This window comes from Dendrobates tinctorius, unplaced genomic scaffold (assembly GCF_039654945.1).
Source record: "Dendrobates tinctorius isolate UK_male_01 unplaced genomic scaffold, ASM3965494v1 ptg000196l, whole genome shotgun sequence".
NCBI classification, from domain to species: Eukaryota; Metazoa; Chordata; class Amphibia; order Anura; family Dendrobatidae; genus Dendrobates; species Dendrobates tinctorius.
Window position 1 is genome coordinate 22,996,518 of NW_027361863.1, and position 22,212 is coordinate 23,018,729.

General features: G+C 47.8%; 1 protein-coding gene across 3 annotated transcripts in view; it reads right to left on the bottom strand.

The window, feature by feature from the left end:
- Positions 1–3,308: 3,308 nt before the first annotated feature.
- The window catches only part of NOBOX (NOBOX oogenesis homeobox), a 41,286-nt gene continuing 22,382 nt past the window's right edge, over positions 3,309–22,212 (bottom strand). For 2 of the 3 annotated variants that reach the window (XM_073552735.1, XM_073552737.1), the window contains exons 4-9: positions 17,322–17,524; positions 16,605–16,702; positions 13,507–13,717; positions 12,093–12,355; positions 5,829–6,047; positions 3,309–3,523 (exon numbers count right to left, since the gene is read on the bottom strand). In XM_073552735.1, the coding sequence (XP_073408836.1) occupies positions 3,492–3,523; positions 5,829–6,047; positions 12,093–12,355; positions 13,507–13,717; positions 16,605–16,702; positions 17,322–17,524 (1,026 nt within the window). In that variant the 3' untranslated portion in view covers positions 3,309–3,491. The remainder of the gene's footprint in view (positions 3,524–5,828; positions 6,048–12,092; positions 12,356–13,506; positions 13,718–16,604; positions 16,703–17,321; positions 17,525–22,212) is intronic. The other variant, XM_073552736.1, reaches the window with a different exon arrangement.

Genomic DNA, 22,212 nt, shown 5'->3' on the forward strand with positions numbered 1-22,212 from the left:
GGCCGCTCTCTGAGGTGTTTCTCTGAGTAAATAAAGGTGTTTCTGAGGAGAAAAATAAGTAAAAGTAAAATGATTTTTCGCATGATTGGTTTGAAAGGGTTATAAAGTTACCACATAACAGAAGCCTCATAATGGCGGCCAAGGCTATATGGAAAACATTCATGGCCCATGATGGCAGGGTCCTCTCCATCCTGTACCAGTCGTGACTTGGAGGATATGTATGATGGGTATATGTGCATGGGACTATGGGATGGAGGATGTATGATGGGTATATGTGCATGGGACTATGGGATGGAGGATATGTATGATGGGTATATGGGCACGGGCCTATGGGATGGAGGATATGTATGATGGGTATATGGGCAGGGGACTATGGGATGGAGGATATGTATGATGGGTATATGGGCACGGGCCTATGGGATGGAGGATGTATGATGGATATATGGGCACTGGACTATGGGATGGAGGATATGTATGATGGGTATATGGGCACTGGACTATGGGATGGAGGATGTATGATGGGTATATGGGCACGGGCCTATGGGATGGAGGATGTATGATGGGTATATGGGCACTGGACTATGGGATGGAGGATGTATGATGGGTATATGGGCACTGGACTATGGGATGGAGGATATGTATGATGGGTATATGGGCATGGGACTATGGGATGGAGGATGTATGATGGGTATATGGGCACTGGACTATGGGATGGAGGATATGTATGATGGGTATATGGGCATGGGACTATGGGATGGAGGATGTATGATGGGTATATGGGCAGGGGACTATGGGATGGAGGATGTATGATGGGTATATGGGCACGGGCCTATGGGATGGAGGATGTATGATGGGTATATGGGCACTGGACTATGGGATGGAGGATGTATGATGGGTATATGGGCACTGGACTATGGGATGGAGGATATGTATGATGGGTATATGGGCACTGGACTATGGGATGGAGGATGTATGATGGGTATATGTGCATGGGACTATGGGATGGAGGATATGTATGATGGGTATATGGGCACTGGACTATGGGATGGAGAATATGTATGATGGGTATATGGGCACTGGACTATGGGATGGAGGATGTATGATGGGTATATGTGCATGGGACTATGGGATGGAGGATGTGTGATGGGTATATGGGCACGGGACTATGGGATGGAGGATATGTATGATGGGTATATGGGCACTGGACTATGGGATGGAGGATGTATGATTGGTATATGGGCACTGGACTATGGGATGGAGGATATGTATGATGGGTATATGGGCACGGGACTATGGGATGGAGGATATGTATGATGGGTATATGGGCACTGGACTATGGGATGGAGGATGTATGATTGGTATATGGGCACTGGACTATGGGATGGAGGATATGTATGATGGGTATATGGGCACTGGACTATGGGATGGAGGATATGTATGATGGGTATATGGGCACTGGACTATGGGATGGAGGATAATTATAATTTTCTATAACTAACCACAGTTAGTTACTATGCCCGGGCAGCGCCGGGCTCTTCAGCTAGTAATAAATAATAATGATAACAGTTCAGGTCATATCAAAGCTAAGAGCCAGGTTCACACTATGTGTAGAAAAGTATGTGCCCCCACCATAGTCTCAGGAGCTTTTCTGACCCATCTATGTACACAGACATTAATATGGAGCTGGCGCCTGGCATTGTGCTTGGTGATGTACGGCGGGCGCACATAGCTGCTGACCTGTCTTGGGTGGTCACCTGATCAGCGCCACCTGCACAGTCTATGTATCATGGTAACCGCTCAGCACAATTGGTGGTCACCAATTATGGAGGCAGGTGGCCGCTCAAGGAGACAATGCCCGGCTGAGGGAGAACAATGCCCAGCTGAGGGGGGACAATGCTTGGCTGAGGGGGGAGCATGCCCGGCCGAGAGGGGACAATGCTCGGCTGAGGGAGAACAATGCTCGGCTGAGGGGGGAGCATGCCCGGCTGAGGGGGGGCATGCCCGGCTGAGGGAGAACAATGCCCGGCTGAGGGGGGGGGGGGGGAAGCATGGCCGGCCGAGAGGGGACAATGCCCGGCTGAGGGAGAACAATGCTCGGCTGAGGGGGGAGCATGCCCGGCTGAGGGAGAACAATGCCCAGCTGAGGGGGGACAATGCTCGGCTGAGGGAGAACAATGCCCAGCTGAGGGGGGACAATGCTTGGCTGAGGGGGGAGCATGCCCGGCCGAGAGGGGACAATGCTCGGCTGAGGGAGAACAATGCTCGGCTGAGGGGGGAGCATGCCCGGCTGAGGGGGGGCATGCCCGGCTGAGGGAGAACAATGCCCGGCTGAGGGGGGGGGGGGGAGCATGGCCGGCCGAGAGGGGACAATGCCCGGCTGAGGGAGAACAATGCTCGGCTGAGGGGGGAGCATGCCCGGCTGAGGGAGAACAATGCCCAGCTGAGGGGGGACAATGCTCGGCTGAGGGAGAACAATGCCCAGCTGAGGGAGAACAATGCCCAGCTGAGGGGGGACAATGCCCAGCTGAGGGGGGACAATGCCCAGCTGAGGGGGGACAATGCCCAGCTGAGGGGGGAGCATGCCCGGCTGAGGGAGAACAATGCCCGGCTGAGGGGGGACAATGCTCGGCTGAGGGGGGAGCATGCCCGGCTGAGGGAGAACAATGCCCAGCTGAGGGGGGACAATGCTCGGCTGAGGGGGGAGCATGCCCGGCTGAGGGAGAACAATGCCCGGCTGAGGGGGGACAATGCTCGGCTGAGGGGGGAGCATGCCCGGCTGAGAGGGAACAATGCCCGGCTGAGGGAGAACAATGCCCGGCTGAGGGGGGACAATGCCCGGCTGAGGGGGGACAATGCCCGGCTGAGGGGGGACAATGCCCGGCTGAGGGGGGTGCATGCCCGGCTGAGAGGGGACAATGCCCGGCTGAGAGGGGACAATGCCCGGCTGAGAGGGGAGCATGGCTGGCCGAGAGGGGACAATGCCCAGCTGAGGGGGGACAATGCTCGGCTGAGGGGGGAGCATGCCCGGCCGAGAGGGGACAATGCTCGGCTGAGGCGGACAATGCCCGGCCGAGAGGCGATTTCCTGGCTGTAATGCCGGCTACGCCCGGGGAGCATTCTCTGGCTTGGACACAGACTACAGTTGTACTGTTGGGTTTGCACCTTTCTTGGGTACAGTCTTGGGCGGTTCCTTCATACTTGGCTCACTGTTCGGTTCGCTTCCTCCAGTCAGGATAAAGCTCTCCCAGCGCCTCAGAGGTTTTAATGTGTTCGAGGCAAAAGCACAAATATTCAATTCACACCAAAACTTCAACAAAACACATCTTTATTGAAGTGCGCCACAAACTCAAAATAAAGAACCGTCTCGGAAACAGGAACTGAAAGGGAGAAAAACAGTAAACCATGTGCGGATGCCGGCCATCATCTCATCCACGTGGCGAGGCCGGCTCACATCGCAAAGCAGCTCAATAACTCAGATCTGGCCGAGGAGGTCACAGGGAGGAAGCGCCATCTCTATCAAGAGCTGTAAGCAAGAAAGATACAGGCAAGTTAAATATAAGAGGTGGCAAAACCTAGAATAAATATACTTTACATAGGGCTGAATGTTACTATACTGCACGTGAATGAATGGCCAGCTCATCGCCTGCTGTGGCTGCCACAGGTTGTCAGGGCACCGAACGTGGTGGTGCCAACTGCATGGAAAGCATGACCTAGCTGAGGGGGCACAGTGGCGTCACTAATGTGGAAACACCCAGTCTCTGGGCATACTAACTGCTCACCGTCTATGGGGGCATTCTGTCATTATGTGGGGTCTATGGTGAGCCCAGTCTCTGGGGGCACTCTGGTTGTCATTATGAGGTGTCTATGGTGAGCCCAGTCTATGCGGGCACTCTGGTTGTCATTATGAGGTGTCTATGGTGAGCCCAGTCTATGCGGGCACTCTGGTTGTCATTATGAGGGGTCTATAGAGAGCCCAGTCTATGGGGGTACTCTGGTTGTCATTATGAGGTGTCTATGGTGGCCAGTCTATAGGGGCACTCTGGTTGTTATTATGAGGTGTATATGGTGAGCCCAGTCTATGGGGGCACTCTGGTTGTCATTATGAGGTGTCTATGGTGAGCCCAGTCTATGCGGGCACTCTGGTTGTCATTATGAGGGGTCTATAGAGAGCCCAGTCTATGGGGGCACTCTGGTTGTCATTATGAGATGTCTATGGTGAGCCCAGTCAATGGGGGTACTCTGGTTGTCATTATGAGGGGTCTATAGTGAGCCCAGTCTTAGGGGGCACTCTGGTTGTCATTAAGAGGGGTCTATGGTGGCCCAGTCTATGGGGGCACTCTGGTTGTTATTATGAAGGGTCTATGGTGGCCCAGTCTATGGGGGCACTCTGATTGTCATTATGACGGGTCTATGGTGGCCCAGTCTATGGGGGCACTCTTGTGGTCATTATGAGGGGTCTATAGTGAGCCCAGTCTCTGGGGGCACTCTGGTTGTCATTATGAGGGGTCTATAGTGAGCCCAGTCTATGAGGGCACTCTGGTTGTCATTATGAGGGGTCTATAGTGAGCCCAGTCTATGAGGGCACTCTGGTTGTCATTATGAATGGTCTATGGTGGCCCAGTCTATGGGGGCACTCTGGATGTCATTATAGGGGTCTATGGTGAGACCAGTCTATGGGGGAACTCTGGTTGTCATTATGAAGGGTCTATGGTGGCCCAGTCTAATGGGGCACTCTGGTTGTCATTATGAAGGGTCCATGGTGGCCCAGTCTATGGGGGCACTCTGGTTGTCATTATGAGGGGTCTATAGTGAGCCCAGTCTATGAGGGCACTCTGGTTGTCATTATGAAGGGTCTATGGTGGCCCAGTCTATGGGGGCACTCTGGATGTCATTATAGGGGTCTATGGTGAGACCAGTCTATGGGGGCACTCTGGTTGTCATTATGAAGGGTCTATGGTGGCCCAGTCTATGGGGGCACTCTGGTTGTCATTATGAGGGGTCTATAGTGAGCCCAGTCTATGAGGGCACTCTGGTTGTCATTATGAAGGGTCTATGGTGGCCCAGTCTATGGGGGCACTCTGGATGTCATTATAGGGGTCTATGGTGAGACCAGTCTATGAGGGCACTCTGGTTGTCATTATGAAGGGTCTATGGTGGCCCAGTCTATGGGGGCACTCTGGTTGTTATTATGAGGGGTCTATAGTGAGCCCAGTCTATGAGGGCACTCTGGTTGTCATTATGAAGGGTCTATGGTGGCCCAGTCTATGGGGGCACTCTGGATGTCATTATAGGGGCCTATGGTGAGACCAGTCTATGGGGGCACTCTGGTTGTCATTATGAAGGGTCTATGGTGGCCCAGTCTAATGGGGCACTCTGGTTGTCATTATGAAGGGTCTATGGTGGCCCAGTCTATGGGGGCACTCTGGTTGTCATTATGAGGGGTCTATAGTGAGCCCAGTCTCAGGGCGCACTCTGGTTGTCATTATGAGGGGTCTATGGTGGCCCAGTCTATGGGGGCACTCTGGTTGTCATTATGAGGGGTCTATGGTGAGCCCAGTCTATGGGGGCACTCTGGATGTCATTATGAGGGGTCTATGGTGGCCCAGTCTATGGGGGCACTCTGGATGTCATTATAGGGGTCTATGGTGAGACCAGTCTATGGGGGCACTCTAGGTTGTCATTATGAGATGTCTATGGTGGTCACCATCTATGGGGGCACCGTGGTTGTCATTATGACGTGTCTAAGGTGGGTACAGTCCATTGGGAGCATTCTGTTTGTCATCACATGGTCTCTCTAGTGGTCACTTTGGGGCACATATGACGGATACCATGTGTCTCATTGTCGGTGTCCTCCATCTCTGCTGTCTCGGTGATCTCCTGGCTCGCCGCTGGAGGTTTCTGAGGCTGCTGCAGGACAGTGGCTTTGTACTGGGAGTACTGGGGCTGCTCCGGCACTTTGGGAACATTTCCTGTCTGAGGGCAAGTATACGGCGCACCCTGTATATACATATCATTCCATGGAGAAGGGTGAAAGGCAAGTCCACCTGCTGAGCAAAGAGGGCAGTGGTGGCAGAAAAACAGCGAGAGGCATATAATCTACAGCAACATCCCCACAGGAGCAGACAAAGCAGGGGCACAGGATTCAAAAACTATCAGATGGTGCAGCACATTTTAGTTTCTCAGTTATTAAAAGGATTGACCAGAGAGAGAAAAATAAAGTAAATTCTTCCAAAAACAGCGCCACCCATACACAGAGGTTACTTGTGCAATTGCAGCTCAGTTCCATCAGCAATAAGAGACAACACACAGACATGAGTTGAGGAAACCCAACATGTTTTTCTAATTTTTTTGTTCTAAACTATGACATTCTAGACTATGGCCGCAATTCAACATCATCTTTTGCGCCTGTTTTTTGTCAATTTTATGTGTCCTCATATGATGAGGGGAGAGGTGTAAGGAGTTTGCAAAAGAAGAGTGGTCCAAAATTCCCACTGAGAGGTGTAAGAAGCTTGTTGATTGTTATAGGAAGTGATTGATTGCAGTTATCTATTTCAAAGGGAGCAACCAAATAACAAGTTGAGGATGCCAACAATTTTGTCTGGCCCATTTTTGGGAGTTTGTGTGAAATGATGTCCAATTTGCATTTTTTCTCTGTGTTTTTTTTTTTTTTTTGCATTGTTCTAACACACACAAAGGAAATAAACGTGTGTATAGCAAAACATGTGTCACTGCAATAATTTTCACGGAAAAATATTTTATTTTCCGGAACAATTTCAAGGGTGTCAACATTTTCGGCCATGATGGTGTATGGAAAAATAAAGTTATAGCCCTAGGAAGAAGGGGTGCAAAAACGTAAATTGGCGGCGGAGAGACGCAATTAAAAATGCAAAAGAATAAAAAACTGGAGTCTGAACTGAGAAAGTAAGTTAATGTGTATGCACAATGTAAGTGCATATTAACACATGACCATTAACCAGAGAAAACAAAACGCAAAAAACACAAATATCCTAAAATAAAAAAAGTAAAAAAAAAAACCTGCAAATAATGCATAAAGGTAATAATAATAATAAGGGTATTTAGTAAACATAATTTTGATCAAAATAATGTACAAGCCATCCCGCCGCGTCACGGCAACCCTTGTGGGACAGTCCTACTCTGGTATTTACAACCTTTTCACTTGCCAAGTGACGTGAATGTGAACAAGGATCGAGGGACTGAACCACTAGTAAAAGCATAGGCCAGACAGGATGGTTTTCCCAGCTCAGGAAAACTTCAGTCCCTAGATCCCTGTTCACATTCACGTCACTTGGCAAGTGAAAAGGTTGTAAATACCAGAGTAGGGACTGTCCCACAAGGGTTGCCGTGACGTGGCGGGATGGCTTGTACATTATTTTGATCAAAATTATGTTTACTAAATACCCTTATTATTATTATTACCTTTATGCATTATTTGCAGTTTATTTTTTACTTTTTTTATTTTAGGATATTTGTGTTTTTTGTTAAAAATGCAAAAGAGTTTGATGATGTAAATAAGAATTTTTCCATTCACATACAATAAGCAGAAATCGATGAAGAATTGAAACAGAGTATATTAGAAAGAAGAAGCGGTAGCAAAACGCACGTCGGGGCTGAGGGACGCCATCATGTGCCTAACAGTTCCTGCCTGACAGGTATAATATAATGTTTAACTAAGCGTATTAACCCTTATCTAAACCATGAAATTCTAATATGTTTATACTGATGGCACCTTAGTATAGGGGTCTTTGCTGATGTATAACTCTATGTGATTTGGCTTGTCAGACATTCCATCATTATAAACAGACAACACATGGTTCGGTCAGCGATTCAGATCATATGTTAAATGCATTCTGCTATTTTCACTTGGATATAGAGACCTATGGAGATAATATTTCCATTTATCTGAATTTATTTGTTGTACGGCTATCTCATTTTTTGGCACACCATGGAATAAGTTCCCTTTTTTCATTCTGAGCACCTTTCTATTTTAATATATATCGTATATTTTATTATTGTTGTTATATAAATTATAATTTTTTTATTCATTCTCTTGTACTTCATTTTTTACCTGGAGAATATTTAATATTCATATTTGGTTTAAGATATATTAGAAAGCTGCAAAATGTTACATTATCGCATAGAAAGGTTTCCTAATTCCCCCACTTTGTTTTATTTCTATTAATTTAATTTCACATTTTATTTATAATTTATTTTTTTTTAATTTGACATTTTAAAGAAGTCTCCTGAGAGGAGCGCTGCCATCCCTCTCCAGACTGCTGTGTCTCGCTGGAGAGTCAGGAAGTGTGTGTCCACATTGTGGCTGGCGTGTTAGGTCTCATCATGGAGTAGATCTTCGTTACCGCTGCTGACAATCACCCATTGTTTAGAACAATCGGCTATTGTCTGCACAACAGATGAGGCGTTGGCCGAGCAGAGGAGATCCAGACAAACATGGAAAGGGGGGATTCCAGGTTAAGGGAAACGTTCAGAAAGTTTCTGAAAGCAAAAATTGCATCCAGTCTAAATAAAGACTGATACATTGTAACAAACTCTCCCAATAGAAGAGATTCGTTGCCATTGATGTTTTAACCTTACAGAGAATTTTCTAAACTGCACACTACTGAAACAAACCCTCAGCTGTGAGACACAAGAAATAACTATGGAATTTAGTTCCTTAGGACCTGGCCAATTTTCTTCTTTTTTTTTTTTTTTTTTTTTTTTTTTTTTTGTAGCTTTGTTTTTTTTTCATACCCCTTCTCTCAAGAACCATAATATTTTGTTTTCGTCAACATAGCTATATAAGAGTTTAGGGTTTTTTGTGTGGAAAAGAGCTCAGAATGACATTCATTTTTCTATATAATGTACAAAAACAAATAAAAAATTCCAAGAGCTGTAAAATAGTGAAAATAACTCTTCAGATATTGCTTAATTTTTTATTATATTTTTTTTCCGGTGTTCATTATGTGGTAGAAATGACTTGATAACACGATTCTCGAGGTCACTGCGATTACGGCAATATCAAATCTGAATTATGTGCAATAATATATCTATACATATATAATTGCCTTAAATTGTCTGTCATCCAAATCCGTCTGGATGTCCCCGAATCCCACAATCCACTGCGCTGCACCAGAAGTACGCCGACCGCCATATTGGAATACCCAAGTGATGGGTATTCCAATTTGGCACCCATTGGTAGTACCAGGCCCTTCCACACTACCACCAGCGGGACACCGCCGGACCCGTCGTCGCCGGACCCATCGTCGTTGGACCCGCCGCTGCCGCTTCTGGACCCACCGCCGCCGGACCTGCCGCTGCCTGCCCACCCACCTCCATGCAGTGACAGCCGGCGGCAGGAAAGACCGCGGCTTGCGGCCTGTGCTGGAGATGGGGTGCGGGCACTTTCTGGTGGCGCCGCACCCCTTCTCCAGCACAGGCCACAAACCGCGGTCTTTGCTGCCAGCTGCCCACAGCCGCCGCCAGGACCCCCCGCTGTCAACGAGGGGGGGTATCTCACACACACCTTTACATACACACACACACACACACACACACACACACACACACACACACACACACACACACGTACGCACACACACACACACACGTACTCACATCTCATCACACACACAAACACTTCCCTCCCGATGCGATAGCATCGGGCACACCTCTAGTATATATATTTTTTTTGTTAATGGCTTAAAAAATTCAGAACCCACTACTTTTTTATTTTATTTTGGCATTTGATCGCTTTTTGTATATATTGCAATTCCTTGGTGCTTCACTATATGGTGAACGTCATGTTCTTTGAGCTCTTCATAGGAGCACCAAGGAGTCGACAATAAGGTTCTTCAGAAAGCTCTGGTTGCAATCGTGTCACTGATGTCTGATGTGTTCCCGAACTGATGGCCCACCAGGATGGCGATACTTACGTGCTGCTGTCAATCTCTGACATTGGCATTTAAGTGGTTAAACAGCAGAGATCAGAGCTGACACAGTATGTTATAAAGCGGGAAAACTTTACCGGCATTCCCACCTTGGAGTATGATATGGCACAAATGTCTGGTAGATGTGGGTCCAGCATAAGTAAGAAGGTGGCAGTGCAGGGCTCTCTATTGACGTCTATGGGAATTAAAGGGTTTGTACCGAGTTAGAACGTTACCCCTACAGGATGAGCAATAACTTGCTGATAGATGGGGGTCACACTGCTGGGAAGGTTTAGATAGGATCCGGCAGACAGCTTTCTAACTTTGTACAAACCCTGATCCATAACTTGCACTTAAATGACAGAGAGTCAAGCACAAGCGTGGCCACTTTCCCATTCATTCCTTGCCTGGATGCAGCAGGGGGTCATGTCCCCATTTGTAGGGCGACTCATTGGACCCTCATTTTCTACAAAAGCTGAAAGTCCCAGAATTGGCATCCGTATCTAGCAGACATTTATAGCATGTTCTGTCCAAGATGAAAGGAACCCATTAAGTCTCTGTCTGTAAACAAAATAAAGGCCTGTTTCACACATCCGTTTTACAGATCAGTTGTAATCCGCGAAAATGGCGGAAAACGGATCCGTCGGCGGATTGACAGCAACGTGTGGCACGAGAGAATTTTACCGGCTCCCGGGACAGCATTTCAGGGTTAAAACTGCTCCCGGATTTCACCTTTCGGGCATGCACAGTTAAAAATAGCAGACCGTCATCCAAAAAAAACATTGCAGTGTCCGTCTGGTCCGCCCGCGAGCCGCTAAAATTCTCACGGATCCGTCAAATAACGGACCCAACGGATGACCATCAGTCAAAATCCGCCACTAATGCAAATCAATGGGGGAAAAAAACAGATCCGCCCCTTTTTTGGCGGATCCGTTTTTTTATAAAATTGGCGGACTTTGACTGATGACCAAAAACGGATGTGTGAAACAGGCCAAAGAATAATGGAAATAGTATTTTAAAAAGTTGCAAAACTTTTCATGACTTGAGGGTTTAGCTGCACTCAGAGCAGAATGAACATACAATATGTCACGGTCCTGTTAGGGTCGGCGTGCCGTCACCGCTGAGCAAGGACTCACCCACACTGCAGAGGAGCCCGGGGTCAGACACGGCCGGATAGTTCAGGCAAACAGGACCTGGAGAAGCTGAAGTCAGTGAGCAGTGAAGGACCTACGGTCATGTGACTGTAAGGGGGCGGGGCTTAGTGTACTGTTGCCAGACATAGGCAAAATACTATACAGGAATACTCAAAGTCAGACAAACCGGGTCATACACAGAGATAACAATAAAGTACCAGGGATGAGACCGAACGGAGAGTCGGGGCCAGGCAGTGGTCAAAGCCAAACAGACATAGAAGGTACCAAGCAGAATCCAACAAGCAATATCCAGAGAACAAACCGAGTCATACACAGAGTATCAAACAACCAGAACACAGCAGAAACACACTCAGGGGTCAACACACTCTGCCAAGGGCGAAAGTATAACTGACGGGGGATGGGAGCTTCCTGAGGCCATAAGAAGCCTCCCCAGAACCAGGGAGAGGCCACAATAATGAGCCCCAGGTGCGCAGGTAAGCCTGCACTGGGATCATAACCTTTAACCCCAGAAGTGCCAGTCACCAGCACTGGTTCCAGAAATTAACCCCACATGTGCAAGTCAAACCCGCACTGAGATCATGACACAATATATGGTATAAAGGCAAGTTTGAGTTATCCAGCATCCACAAGAGCGGTGTGATGCCCGTCTGCCTACCAGGTGTTGTCTGGAGCTGGTGCCAAGTCTTAAAAATCCTAGGAAAGGGCCTATATACCAATCTAATGGCCCATACCACATGACCATATGCCCAGCCCAATGACTTGTATCTTTTCTTCGTGTGCACCGGTTTGGATGAGTGGCCACCAAAATCCAGGATATTATGGTCTACATTTCTATCCCCAACCTTTTTGCCAAGAGCCAGCACTCAGATCCTGAACTTCAGCCTTCTGGCTATGCAGGGATTGACATATAGACAGATATGACGGCTCCAGGGTTGTGTGCCCACCGGGTACCACCACCATGGGACGTATAACATGGAAAATATTGTAAGGTTACCTGTGCCTGGTTGGAGCACGATGTGACCGGCCGGACAGCCCTGCATGTAGCTTCCTGGGTTTCCATATGCCAGCATGCCAGTGTTGTTGGCTGGCACGGCGAGGAAAGCGGTGTCTTCAGGAGAAGTCGGCGTAAGGCTGTGCACTGGAAGGCGCTGGAACTGGGAGTAGTGGGGCATCTGAAAAGGTCCCAATGGGTTACTTTGGTAATAGATCTGTGGGCCGCACCTCATGGATGCAGACATGGTCTCTGTTGCTGAGCACCTGCAAGGAGAAAAAATACAAAATTCACACTAAAAAAAAAAAATTTAATGGTTGTATTTTTAACTCCCCGAGGACACGGCAATTTTTAATTTTTGCTTTCCCTTCTTCCAACTGCTAAAAGGTTTTCATTTTTTCCATCGATCTACCTGCTTGTTTTTTCCAGGACAAGTCGTACTTTTGATTTTACCGTACAATTTACTGGAAAAACAGGACAGAAATTCAAAGTAGGATGAAATGGGTAATAAAAAAAATGCCATTATGCCATATTTTTTGGGGTTTGGTTTTCATGGCATTCACTATATAGTAAAAGCTTGATTCTCCAGATCAGTACGAATACGGAGATACCCAACTTATATCGCTTTTTACATTATTATTTTAGTGGTTAAGAAAATTCAGAAACTTGTAAAAACAAAATCTAATTATTATTTTTTGGATGCCATTTACTTTGACCGGCAACTTAATTATTTACTCCGTAAGGAATCTGAGTGTGGGCTTGTCTTATGTGCGGAGGGCATTTTACCATACAATATTTTTTACTATTATTTATTGCGTTTTGTTTGAGAGCGGTGCAGAGATTGAAAAAAACGGAAATTCTTACATTTAATGTTTTTTTTTACTTTATGGCATTTACTGTAGGGGATAATAATTTTTTTAACTATTATACATCGGAATTTAACGAACATCACGATACCAGATATGTTTTTTGATGTCTATAATTTTTAGACTGTGAAAAGGAGCACAATTTAATTTTTATTTAAAATGTTTATAAAAAATTATTTTTAATTTAGTTTTAAGTCCCCTTGGGGCAAAATATTGCGGTATATAGGGAACATGGTGGACTCCTATAAATGGGCTTCATAGATGGGTTTCATAGGAGATTCAAGGTGGTAGCCAAGGGGGCTTTCATCAGGTGCCCCATCATGGTTATGTTGTGGGGGACCAAAGGGAACGATTGACTGTGTCTAGATATAAGGGCTGCTGTCAGTGATTGACAGCAGCATCTCAATAGTTATGCAGGTGGCTCCGGTCGCGGCTTGTTAAAGGCAGATGCCTACTGTATGCCACTGCCGTCATCTGCTGCGTGTGATGTGGGTCATTCCACCATTAATGCTGAGAAGTCAGCTCACAGTTTATACTCAGACAGTACATACTCTTGGATATTATAAGTGAAGAGGTCGCCGTTGGATGGTGTGCCGGAGTTGTCTGGTGTGTCCAGCATCAGAGGAACCATGTGATTGCTGTGGTTGAAGGCCATAGACATGGGCAGCCCGGCACGTCTCAGCGGCGGTGGGCTGTGGAATGTGGGAGGATATTCCTGAGGCGGTGGTAGGAAAACGGCCCCTGGAGAGCCAAGACTTGACCCTAAGGAAAGAAGAGTATTTGATTACCATAGGTCTAGAAGGTAAGGTTTCTCCATGTCTACCCCGCCAGCAGGCAATGAGGGAAATCCGAAAATAATTAACTGGAGTATAAGTTGGTGTACATGCAATGTGTAGGAGCCTGTTCACACAGGACATTAAACAGACAAAACAATATTTTTGACAGAGTAAGGTTTTAAAGTGAACCAGACACCAGGTTTGGCCGATATGAGATACGGCCACCACCTTTCAGGCCTGATATACAGCAATAGATAATGCTGTATATCTGCCCACAACCGGATCTGCAAAAGAAGAAAAAGAGCTGTAATTTTACTCACCTGCGGGGTGGTCCGGTCCTGCGCCTCCCTTCATCTTGCGATGCCGTCCTCCTCCTTGCTTCATGTGAATGACGCCTCCCTACATCATCCACACACTCTTCCCGGCATCGTGCTCCTGTGCAGGCGTACTTCTCTGCCCTGTTGAGTACTATAGTGCGCATGCACTGGGAAAGGTCAAAGAGCCCTGGTGCATGTGCACTGCAGTACTTTACTGTGCCCTCATCAGGGCAGAGATGTACGCCTGCGCAGGACCGCGACGCCGGAGAGACTGTGGACGACGTAGGGATGCCTCATCCACATGAAGCAAGAAGGAGGGCATCATTGCAAAAAGAAGGGAGGCGCCACACCAGGACCTGCGACACCCCTCGGACCGGACCGCCCCGCAGGTGAGTATAATAAAAGCTGTATTTCTAGTATTACGGGTCGGGTTGAATGCTGTATATCAGGCCTGAAAGGTGGTGGCCGTATCTCATCTCATTCAAACCTGGTGACACGTTCGCTTTCAATACTCGAGGTTAGAACCATCCCGACAGGGTACACCTTGGCGTTAGTGGGATTGCTTTTATGCTTTTTTTTTTAAACAAAAAACAACATTTACTAAGTACCCAGGGATACTTTCATACACTATTGCTTTTAACATACAAAAAGGTATATGATCATTTTATTTCTCTGTTTAATGTCCCGTGTGAACATGCTCTTACACGTTACTTGTATGCCAACTTATACTCCAGTTTATTTCTTTTGCTTCTGCCTCCCATTTTTTAAGGCTGGGCATTAGGTTTACATAGCTTCCCATTGCTGGGTGTCCAAAGTTGGGCACCGATCCCGCTCAGCCCTTATTCACATTCAGGACATTTCTGACACATGGTAAGTTTTTAATATTAGAGGTTAGGACTGTCTCGACAGGGTCACCTTGTTGTGGTGGGATGGCTTTTACACTTTTTTTTCTTTATGAAAAACAGTGTTTTTACCAAGTAACCAGTGTTATTTTTATTATTGCTTTTTACTTCCTTACAGCAGAGTATATGTTCATTTTGATTCTATCTTAGATTTTCTTCTACTTTCACCCACCAATTTGAACTCATTTATGACCTTGCGATTTTCCATTTTCATTTTTTTTCTCCCTTTCTTCCCAGAACCATAACTTTTTTATTTTTCCCATCAACTTGGCCATGCGAGGTCTTGTTTTTTTACAGGACAAGTTGTACTTTTGAACAACACTGTTCATTATACCATATAATGTTTTTATGAATTGTATTTCATAAAGTTTATTGTATTTTAATAATTGGCATGATTTATTTTGTCCTGGCAGATAGCCCCCTCCCCTCTTTGTTTTTTTCTATTGATACACTGCCTTTTCGGGACATTTACATTTTCTAGGATTGCGAGCTTCGGTAGTTCTTATTGGAGGGAGCCACAAGAGCCAATTACTTTCAAACATCAAATTCGCCTCTAATTCTATAAAAAATTGTGATTCACCACTATCTAAATGTTTTCGATTCATTGAAATTCTGCAAATCGACATTTAAATTCAATGGAACACAACTATTTTGGATGAGTTTGTAGCTTGATAGATTCGCTCATCGCTAGTAGTCACCCTTTTGCACTAATGGGCTAAATAAACAGCTCTCATTTAACCCTGAAAAACCCGGTGTGCTGTTCCTGCTTTTTAGATTTTTTTGCATCATAAAGGTTTGGTACATGCCTTTGGGATCTTTGCACCTGGACTCACTTTTGTATTTCTGTGCTGCTCTATTTCTTGTCTTCAATAGTAGTCACCCTATCAATCCCCATAAGAGTTTGCTCAGACGAGCAGATTATATTTTATATTATAGTCAGTGTGCTAGTGCAAATAGCCGAGTTTCCACAAAGAAAAAAGCAGCATGCACAAACCAGAATAATGCATGGAATATAAAGGCATCTCCTGCACCCACCCACAGTGCTGACGAGCACAAGGAGCTGGACACGGAGATAGACAAGACGGGCCTGTTTCTCTATACAGGCGTCTGAATCTGGCTTAAAGCAAGGTCTGACCTTTATAGAAGTCAGACCAGTGAACTCCCAAAACCTCTGTCAAAGGCAGCTCACAACCTGTACCCTGCTCCTTACTGAGGAGCACAAGAACCCAAAACAGCTGTTTACAAATTGTCTCACATTCTTGGTGCTGCTATCAGGCCTGCTAAAGGGTCGGACATTAACAGTTAATGCCTGACCCTTTAGCAAGCCTGATAGCAGCACCATGAATAACACATACAGTGGCCACCACCAAAAGATGCAATTGGAGTGACACTTTTCTTAAGTCTGGTGAGGAGCTCATTTGCATATCTGTACTAGGACCCTCAGGAAGGGGCAGTATAGGCAGCTCCCTGTGCCGTAGTCTGCAGTCAGGGATCGGCACCAGAGAAGAAAAGTCAGGCAGAAAGGGTCACAGATGGGTTGTGTTCTGAGACTCTTGCATGGCTTGGAATGGAGAAGTCAGGGGATGCAGGAAGATGCTGCTAGAGCCACTTGTGGCAACCCTGGGCATGCATGAAGCCACATCCATCTACCTACTTGAAGTGCTGCTAGTTGAAGGGCAGGAGGCGCTGTGCTGAGAGGAGATGTCCACGGACTGAGTCCTCTGAAGAAGAGTGCCGGGCACCAGGGATAACCTGAAAGAGAGAAACGGAGAGCGTAGATGCCATCACTTGTGGATGGATGTCATACTCGCCAAGATAGAACCAGACTGCCAAAGGGCTCTGCTTAACAAGACCATGCCCAAGAGTGCGGAGTGTTAGGTCTGGGGGCAGTCAAGTACATTTTGGGGGCACTCCCAGGTATTCCAATGTAACATGCTTAAATGTCCCCAATTTGGCCTTGTAAATGTTGGCAAGTATGTGAGGTTAGGGAGGTTGGTGAAAGGAAGAGGGAAGTCAAGTAGGAGGAGCAAAATGCACAGCAGAACAGAGCATTTCAGGAAAGGCGTTTTCTGATATTGTTGGTGGGAGGGTACACTCGTAAGAGGACAGGGTTGTAGGTGACAGAAGAAAAGTCAAAATCTACAGAAGGAAATGGACACAAACTTCAGGACAAGGAAGGTGGTACATAGTGAGGATAGCAGGGTCCAACAGGACAGAGTATTTTGGGAGAGGACTGCAAACTTATGAGAGGTAATGATATTATTAAGGTCAGGGTTCTGTACAACAGAAAGTGAAATGAACAGGGGAGAAGAGCAAATATAAAATATTGGATGCAGCACAAAGTATTTAAGAAACCATCTGGTTCCCTCACCTAGTCCTGATGCCTGGACCATAGGGGTGATGTCCGGAAGTAACTGCGAATGATACAGTTTCTGGCCGGGAAAGTGCAGAAGAAGAAAGAGCAGTGTTCTCAGAGGGACATATCCCCACTGAGCCAGGGACTGTCTTCTTTCCACTCTTAATGGAGGTTTTCTCCACTTTGCGCCATTTGGCTCGTCGGTTTTGGAACCAAACCTAAGGCGAATGCAGAAAGTCAGGAAAGAAGAGGCGGGAAATAAAGGCTATCAATATACCCAACAGTCCAAAATCCAGTATCTCACACCCGCTGGGGCCAATTCACCCAGCAGGATGTTTTTGGATTTTGTGAGGAAAAGAAAACACGGGGAAAACATGTATCCTGTGTGCTGATGATGGCCCCAGCTGACCCTGAACATGTATCCTGTGTGCTGATATTGGCCCCAGCTGACCCTGAACATGTATCCTGTGTGCTGATGTTGGCCCCAGCTGACCCTAAACATGTATCCTGTGTGCAGATGTTGGCCCCAGCTGACCCTGAACATGTATCCTGTGTGCTGATATTGGCCCCAGCTGACCCTGAACATGTATCCTGTGTGCTGATGTTGGCCCCAGCTGACCCTAAACATGTATCCTGTGTGCAGATGTTGGCCCCAGCTGACCCTAAACATATATCCTGTGTGCTGATGATGGCCCCAGCTGACCCTAAACATATATCCTGTGTGCTGATGTTGGCCCCAGCTGACCCTGAACATGTATCCTGTGTGCTGATGTTGGCCCCAGCTGACCCTAAACATGTATCCTGTGTGCAGATGTTGGCCCCAGCTGACCCTGAACATATATCCTGTGTGCTGATATTGGCCCCAGCTGACCCTGAACATGTATCCTGTGTGCTGATGTTGGCCCCAGCTGACCCTAAACATGTATCCTGTGTGCAGATGTTGGCCCCAGCTGACCCTAAACATATATCCTGTGTGCTGATGATGGCCCCAGCTGACCCTAAACATATATCCTGTGTGCTGATGTTGGCCCCAGCTGACCCTGAACATGTATCCTGTGTGCTGATGTTGGCCCCAGCTGACCCTAAACATGTATCCTGTGTGCAGATGTTGGCCCCAGCTGACCCTAAACATATATCCTGTGTGCTGATGTTGGCCCCAGCTGACCCTGAACATGTATCCTATGTGCTGATGTTGGCCCCAGCTGACCCTAAACATATATCCTGTGTGCTGATGTTGGCCCCAGCTGACCCTGAACATGTATCTTATGTGCTGATGATGGCCCCAGCTGACCCTGAACATGTATCCTATGTGCTGATGATGGCCCCAGCTGACCCTGAACATGTATCCTATGTGCTGATGATGGCCCCAGCTGACCCTAAACATGTATCCTGTGTGCTGATGTTGGCCCCAGCTGACCCTAAACATGTATCCTGTGTGCTGATGTTGGCCCCAGCTGACCCTAAACATGTATCCTGTGTGCTGATGTTGGCCCCAGCTGACCCTAAACATGTATCCTGTGTGCTGATGTTGGCCCCAGCTGACCCTGAACATGTATCTTATGTGCTGATGATGGCCCCAGCTGACCCTGAACATGTATCCTGTGTGCCGATATTGGCCCCAGCTGACCCTAAACATGTATCCTGTGTGCTGATGTTGGCCCCAGCTGACCCTAAACTTGTATCCTGTGTGCTGATATTGGCCCCAGCTGACCCTGAACATGTATCTTATGTGCTGATGTTGGCCCCAGCTGACCCTAAACATGTATCCTGTGTGCTGATGTTGGCCCCAGCTGACCCTAAACATGTATCCTGTGTGCTGATGTTGGCCCCAGCTGACCCTAAACATGTATGTGCTGATGTTGGCCTCAGCTGACCCTGAACATGTATCCTGTGTAATGATGTTGGCCTCAGCTGACCCTGAACATGTATCCTGTGTGCTGATGTTGGCCCCAGCTGACCCTGAACATGTATCCTGTGTGCTGATGTTGGCCCCAGCTGACCCTGAACATGTATCCTGTGTGCTGATGTTGGCCCCAGCTGACCCTGAACATGTATCCTGTGTGCTGATGTTGGCCCCAGCTGACCCTAAACATGTATCCTGTGTGCTGATGGTGGCCCCAGCTGACCCTGAACATGTATCTTATGTGCTGATGGTGGCCCCAGCTGACCCTGAACATGTATCCTGTGTGCTGATGTTGGCCCCAGCTGACCCTGAACATGTATCCTGTGTGCTGATGATGGCCCCAGCTGACCCTGAACATGTATCCTGTGTGCTGATGATGGCCCCAGCTGACCCTGAACATGTATCCTGTGTGCTGATGATGGCCCCAGCTGACCCTGAACATGTATCCTGTGTGCTGATGATGGCCCCAGCTGACCCTGAACATGTATCCTGTGTGCTGATGTTGGCCCCAGCTGACCCTGAACATGTATCCTGTGTGCTGATGATGGCCCCAGCTGACCCTGAACATGTATCCTGTGTGCTGATGATGGCCCCAGCTGACCCTGAACATGTATCCTGTGTGCTGATGATGGCCCCAGCTGACCCTGAACATGTATCCTGTGTGCTGATGATGGCCCCAGCTGACCCTGAACATGTATCCTGTGTGCTGATGTTGGCCCCAGCTGACCCTGAACATGTATCCTGTGTGCTGATGATGGCCCCAGCTGACCCTGAACATGTATCCTGTGTGCTGATGTTGGCCCCAGCTGACCCTGAACATGTATCCGGTGTGCTGATGTTGGCCCCAGCTGACCCTAAACATGTATCCTGTGTGCTGATGTTGGCCCCAGCTGACCCTGAACATGTATCTTATGTGCTGATGATGGCCCCAGCTGACCCTGAACATGTATCCTATGTGCTAATGATGGCCCCAGCTGACCCTGAACATGTATCCTGTGTGCTGATGTTGGCCCCAGCTGACCCTGAACATGTATCCTGTGTGCTGATATTGGCCCCAGCTGACCCTAAACATGTATCCTGTGTGCTGATGTTGGCCCCAGCTGACCCTAAACTTGTATCCTGTGTGCTGATATTGGCCCCAGCTGACCCTGAACATGTATCCTGTGTGCTGATGATGGCCCCAGCTAACCCTGAACATGTATCCTGTGTGCTGATGTTGGCCCCAGCTGACCCTAAACTTGTATCCTGTGTGCTGATGATGGCCCCAGCTAACCCTAAACATGTATCTTATGTGCTGATGATGGCCCCAGCTGACCCTGAACATGTATCCTGTGTGCTGATGTTGGCCCCAGCTGACCCTGAACATGTATCTTATGTGCTGATGATGGCCCCAGCTGACCCTGAACATGTATCCTGTGTGCTGATGTTGGCCCCAGCTGACCCTAAACATGTATCCTGTGTGCTGATGATGGCCCCAGCTAACCCTGAACATGTATCCTGTGTGCTGATGATGGCCCCAGCTGACCCTGAACATGTATCCTGTGTGCTGATGTTGGCCCCAGCTGACCCTAAACATGTATCCTGTGTGCTGATGTTGGCCCCAGCTGACCCTGAACATGTATCCTGTGTGCTGATGTTGGCCTCAGCTGACCCTAAACATGTATCCTGTGTGCTGATGTTGGCCCCAGCTGACCCTAAACATGTATCCTGTGTGCTGATGTTGGCCCCAGCTGACCCTAAACATGTATCCTGTGTGCTGATGTTGGCCCCAGCTGACCCTAAACATGTATGTGCTGATGTTGGCCTCAGCTGACCCTGAACATGTATCCTGTGTAATGATGTTGGCCTCAGCTGACCCTGAACATGTATCCTGTGTGCTGATGTTGGCCCCAGCTGACCCTGAACATGTATCCTGTGTGCTGATGTTGGCCCCAGCTGACCCTGAACATGTATCCTGTGTGCTGATGTTGGCCCCAGCTGACCCTGAACATGTATCCTGTGTGCTGATGTTGGCCCCAGCTGACCCTAAACATGTATCCTGTGTGCTGATGGTGGCCCCAGCTGACCCTGAACATGTATCTTATGTGCTGATGATGGCCCCAGCTGACCCTGAACATGTATCCTATGTGCTGATGATGGCCCCAGCTGACCCTGAACATGTATCCTGATGTTGGCCCCAGCTGACCCTAAACATGTATCCTGTGTGCTGATGTTGGCCCCAGCTGACCCTAAACTTGTATCCTGTGTGCTGATATTGGCCCTAGCTGACCCTGAACATGTATCTTATGTGCTGATGATAGCCCCAGCTGACCCTGAACATGTATCCTGTGTGCTGATGTTGGCCCCAGCTGACCCTAAACATGTATCCTGTGTGCTGATGATGGCCCCAGCTGACCCTGAACATGTATCCTGTGTGCTGATGATGGCCCCAGCTGACCCTGAACATGTATCCTGTGTGCTGATGTTGGCCCCAGCTGACCCTGAACATGTATCCGGTGTGCTGATGTTGGCCCCAGCTGACCCTAAACATGTATCCTGTGTGCTGATGTTGGCCCCAGCTGACCCTGAACATGTATCTTATGTGCTGATGATGGCCCCAGCTGACCCTGAACATGTATCCTATGTGCTAATGATGGCCCCAGCTGACCCTGAACATGTATCCTGTGTGCTGATGTTGGCCCCAGCTGACCCTGAACATGTATCCTGTGTGCTGATGTTGGCCCCAGCTGACCCTAAACATGTATCCTGTGTGCTGATGTTGGCCCCAGCTGACCCTGAACATGTATCCTGTGTGCTGATGATGGCCCCAGCTGACACTGAACATGTATCCTGTGTCGATATTGGCCCCAGCTGACCCTGAACATGTATCCTGTGTGCTGATGTTGGCCCCAGCTGACCCTGAACATGTATCTTATGTGCTGATGATGGCCCCAGCTGACCCTGAACATGTATCCTGTGTGCTGATGTTGGCCCCAGCTGACCCTAAACATGTATCCTGTGTGC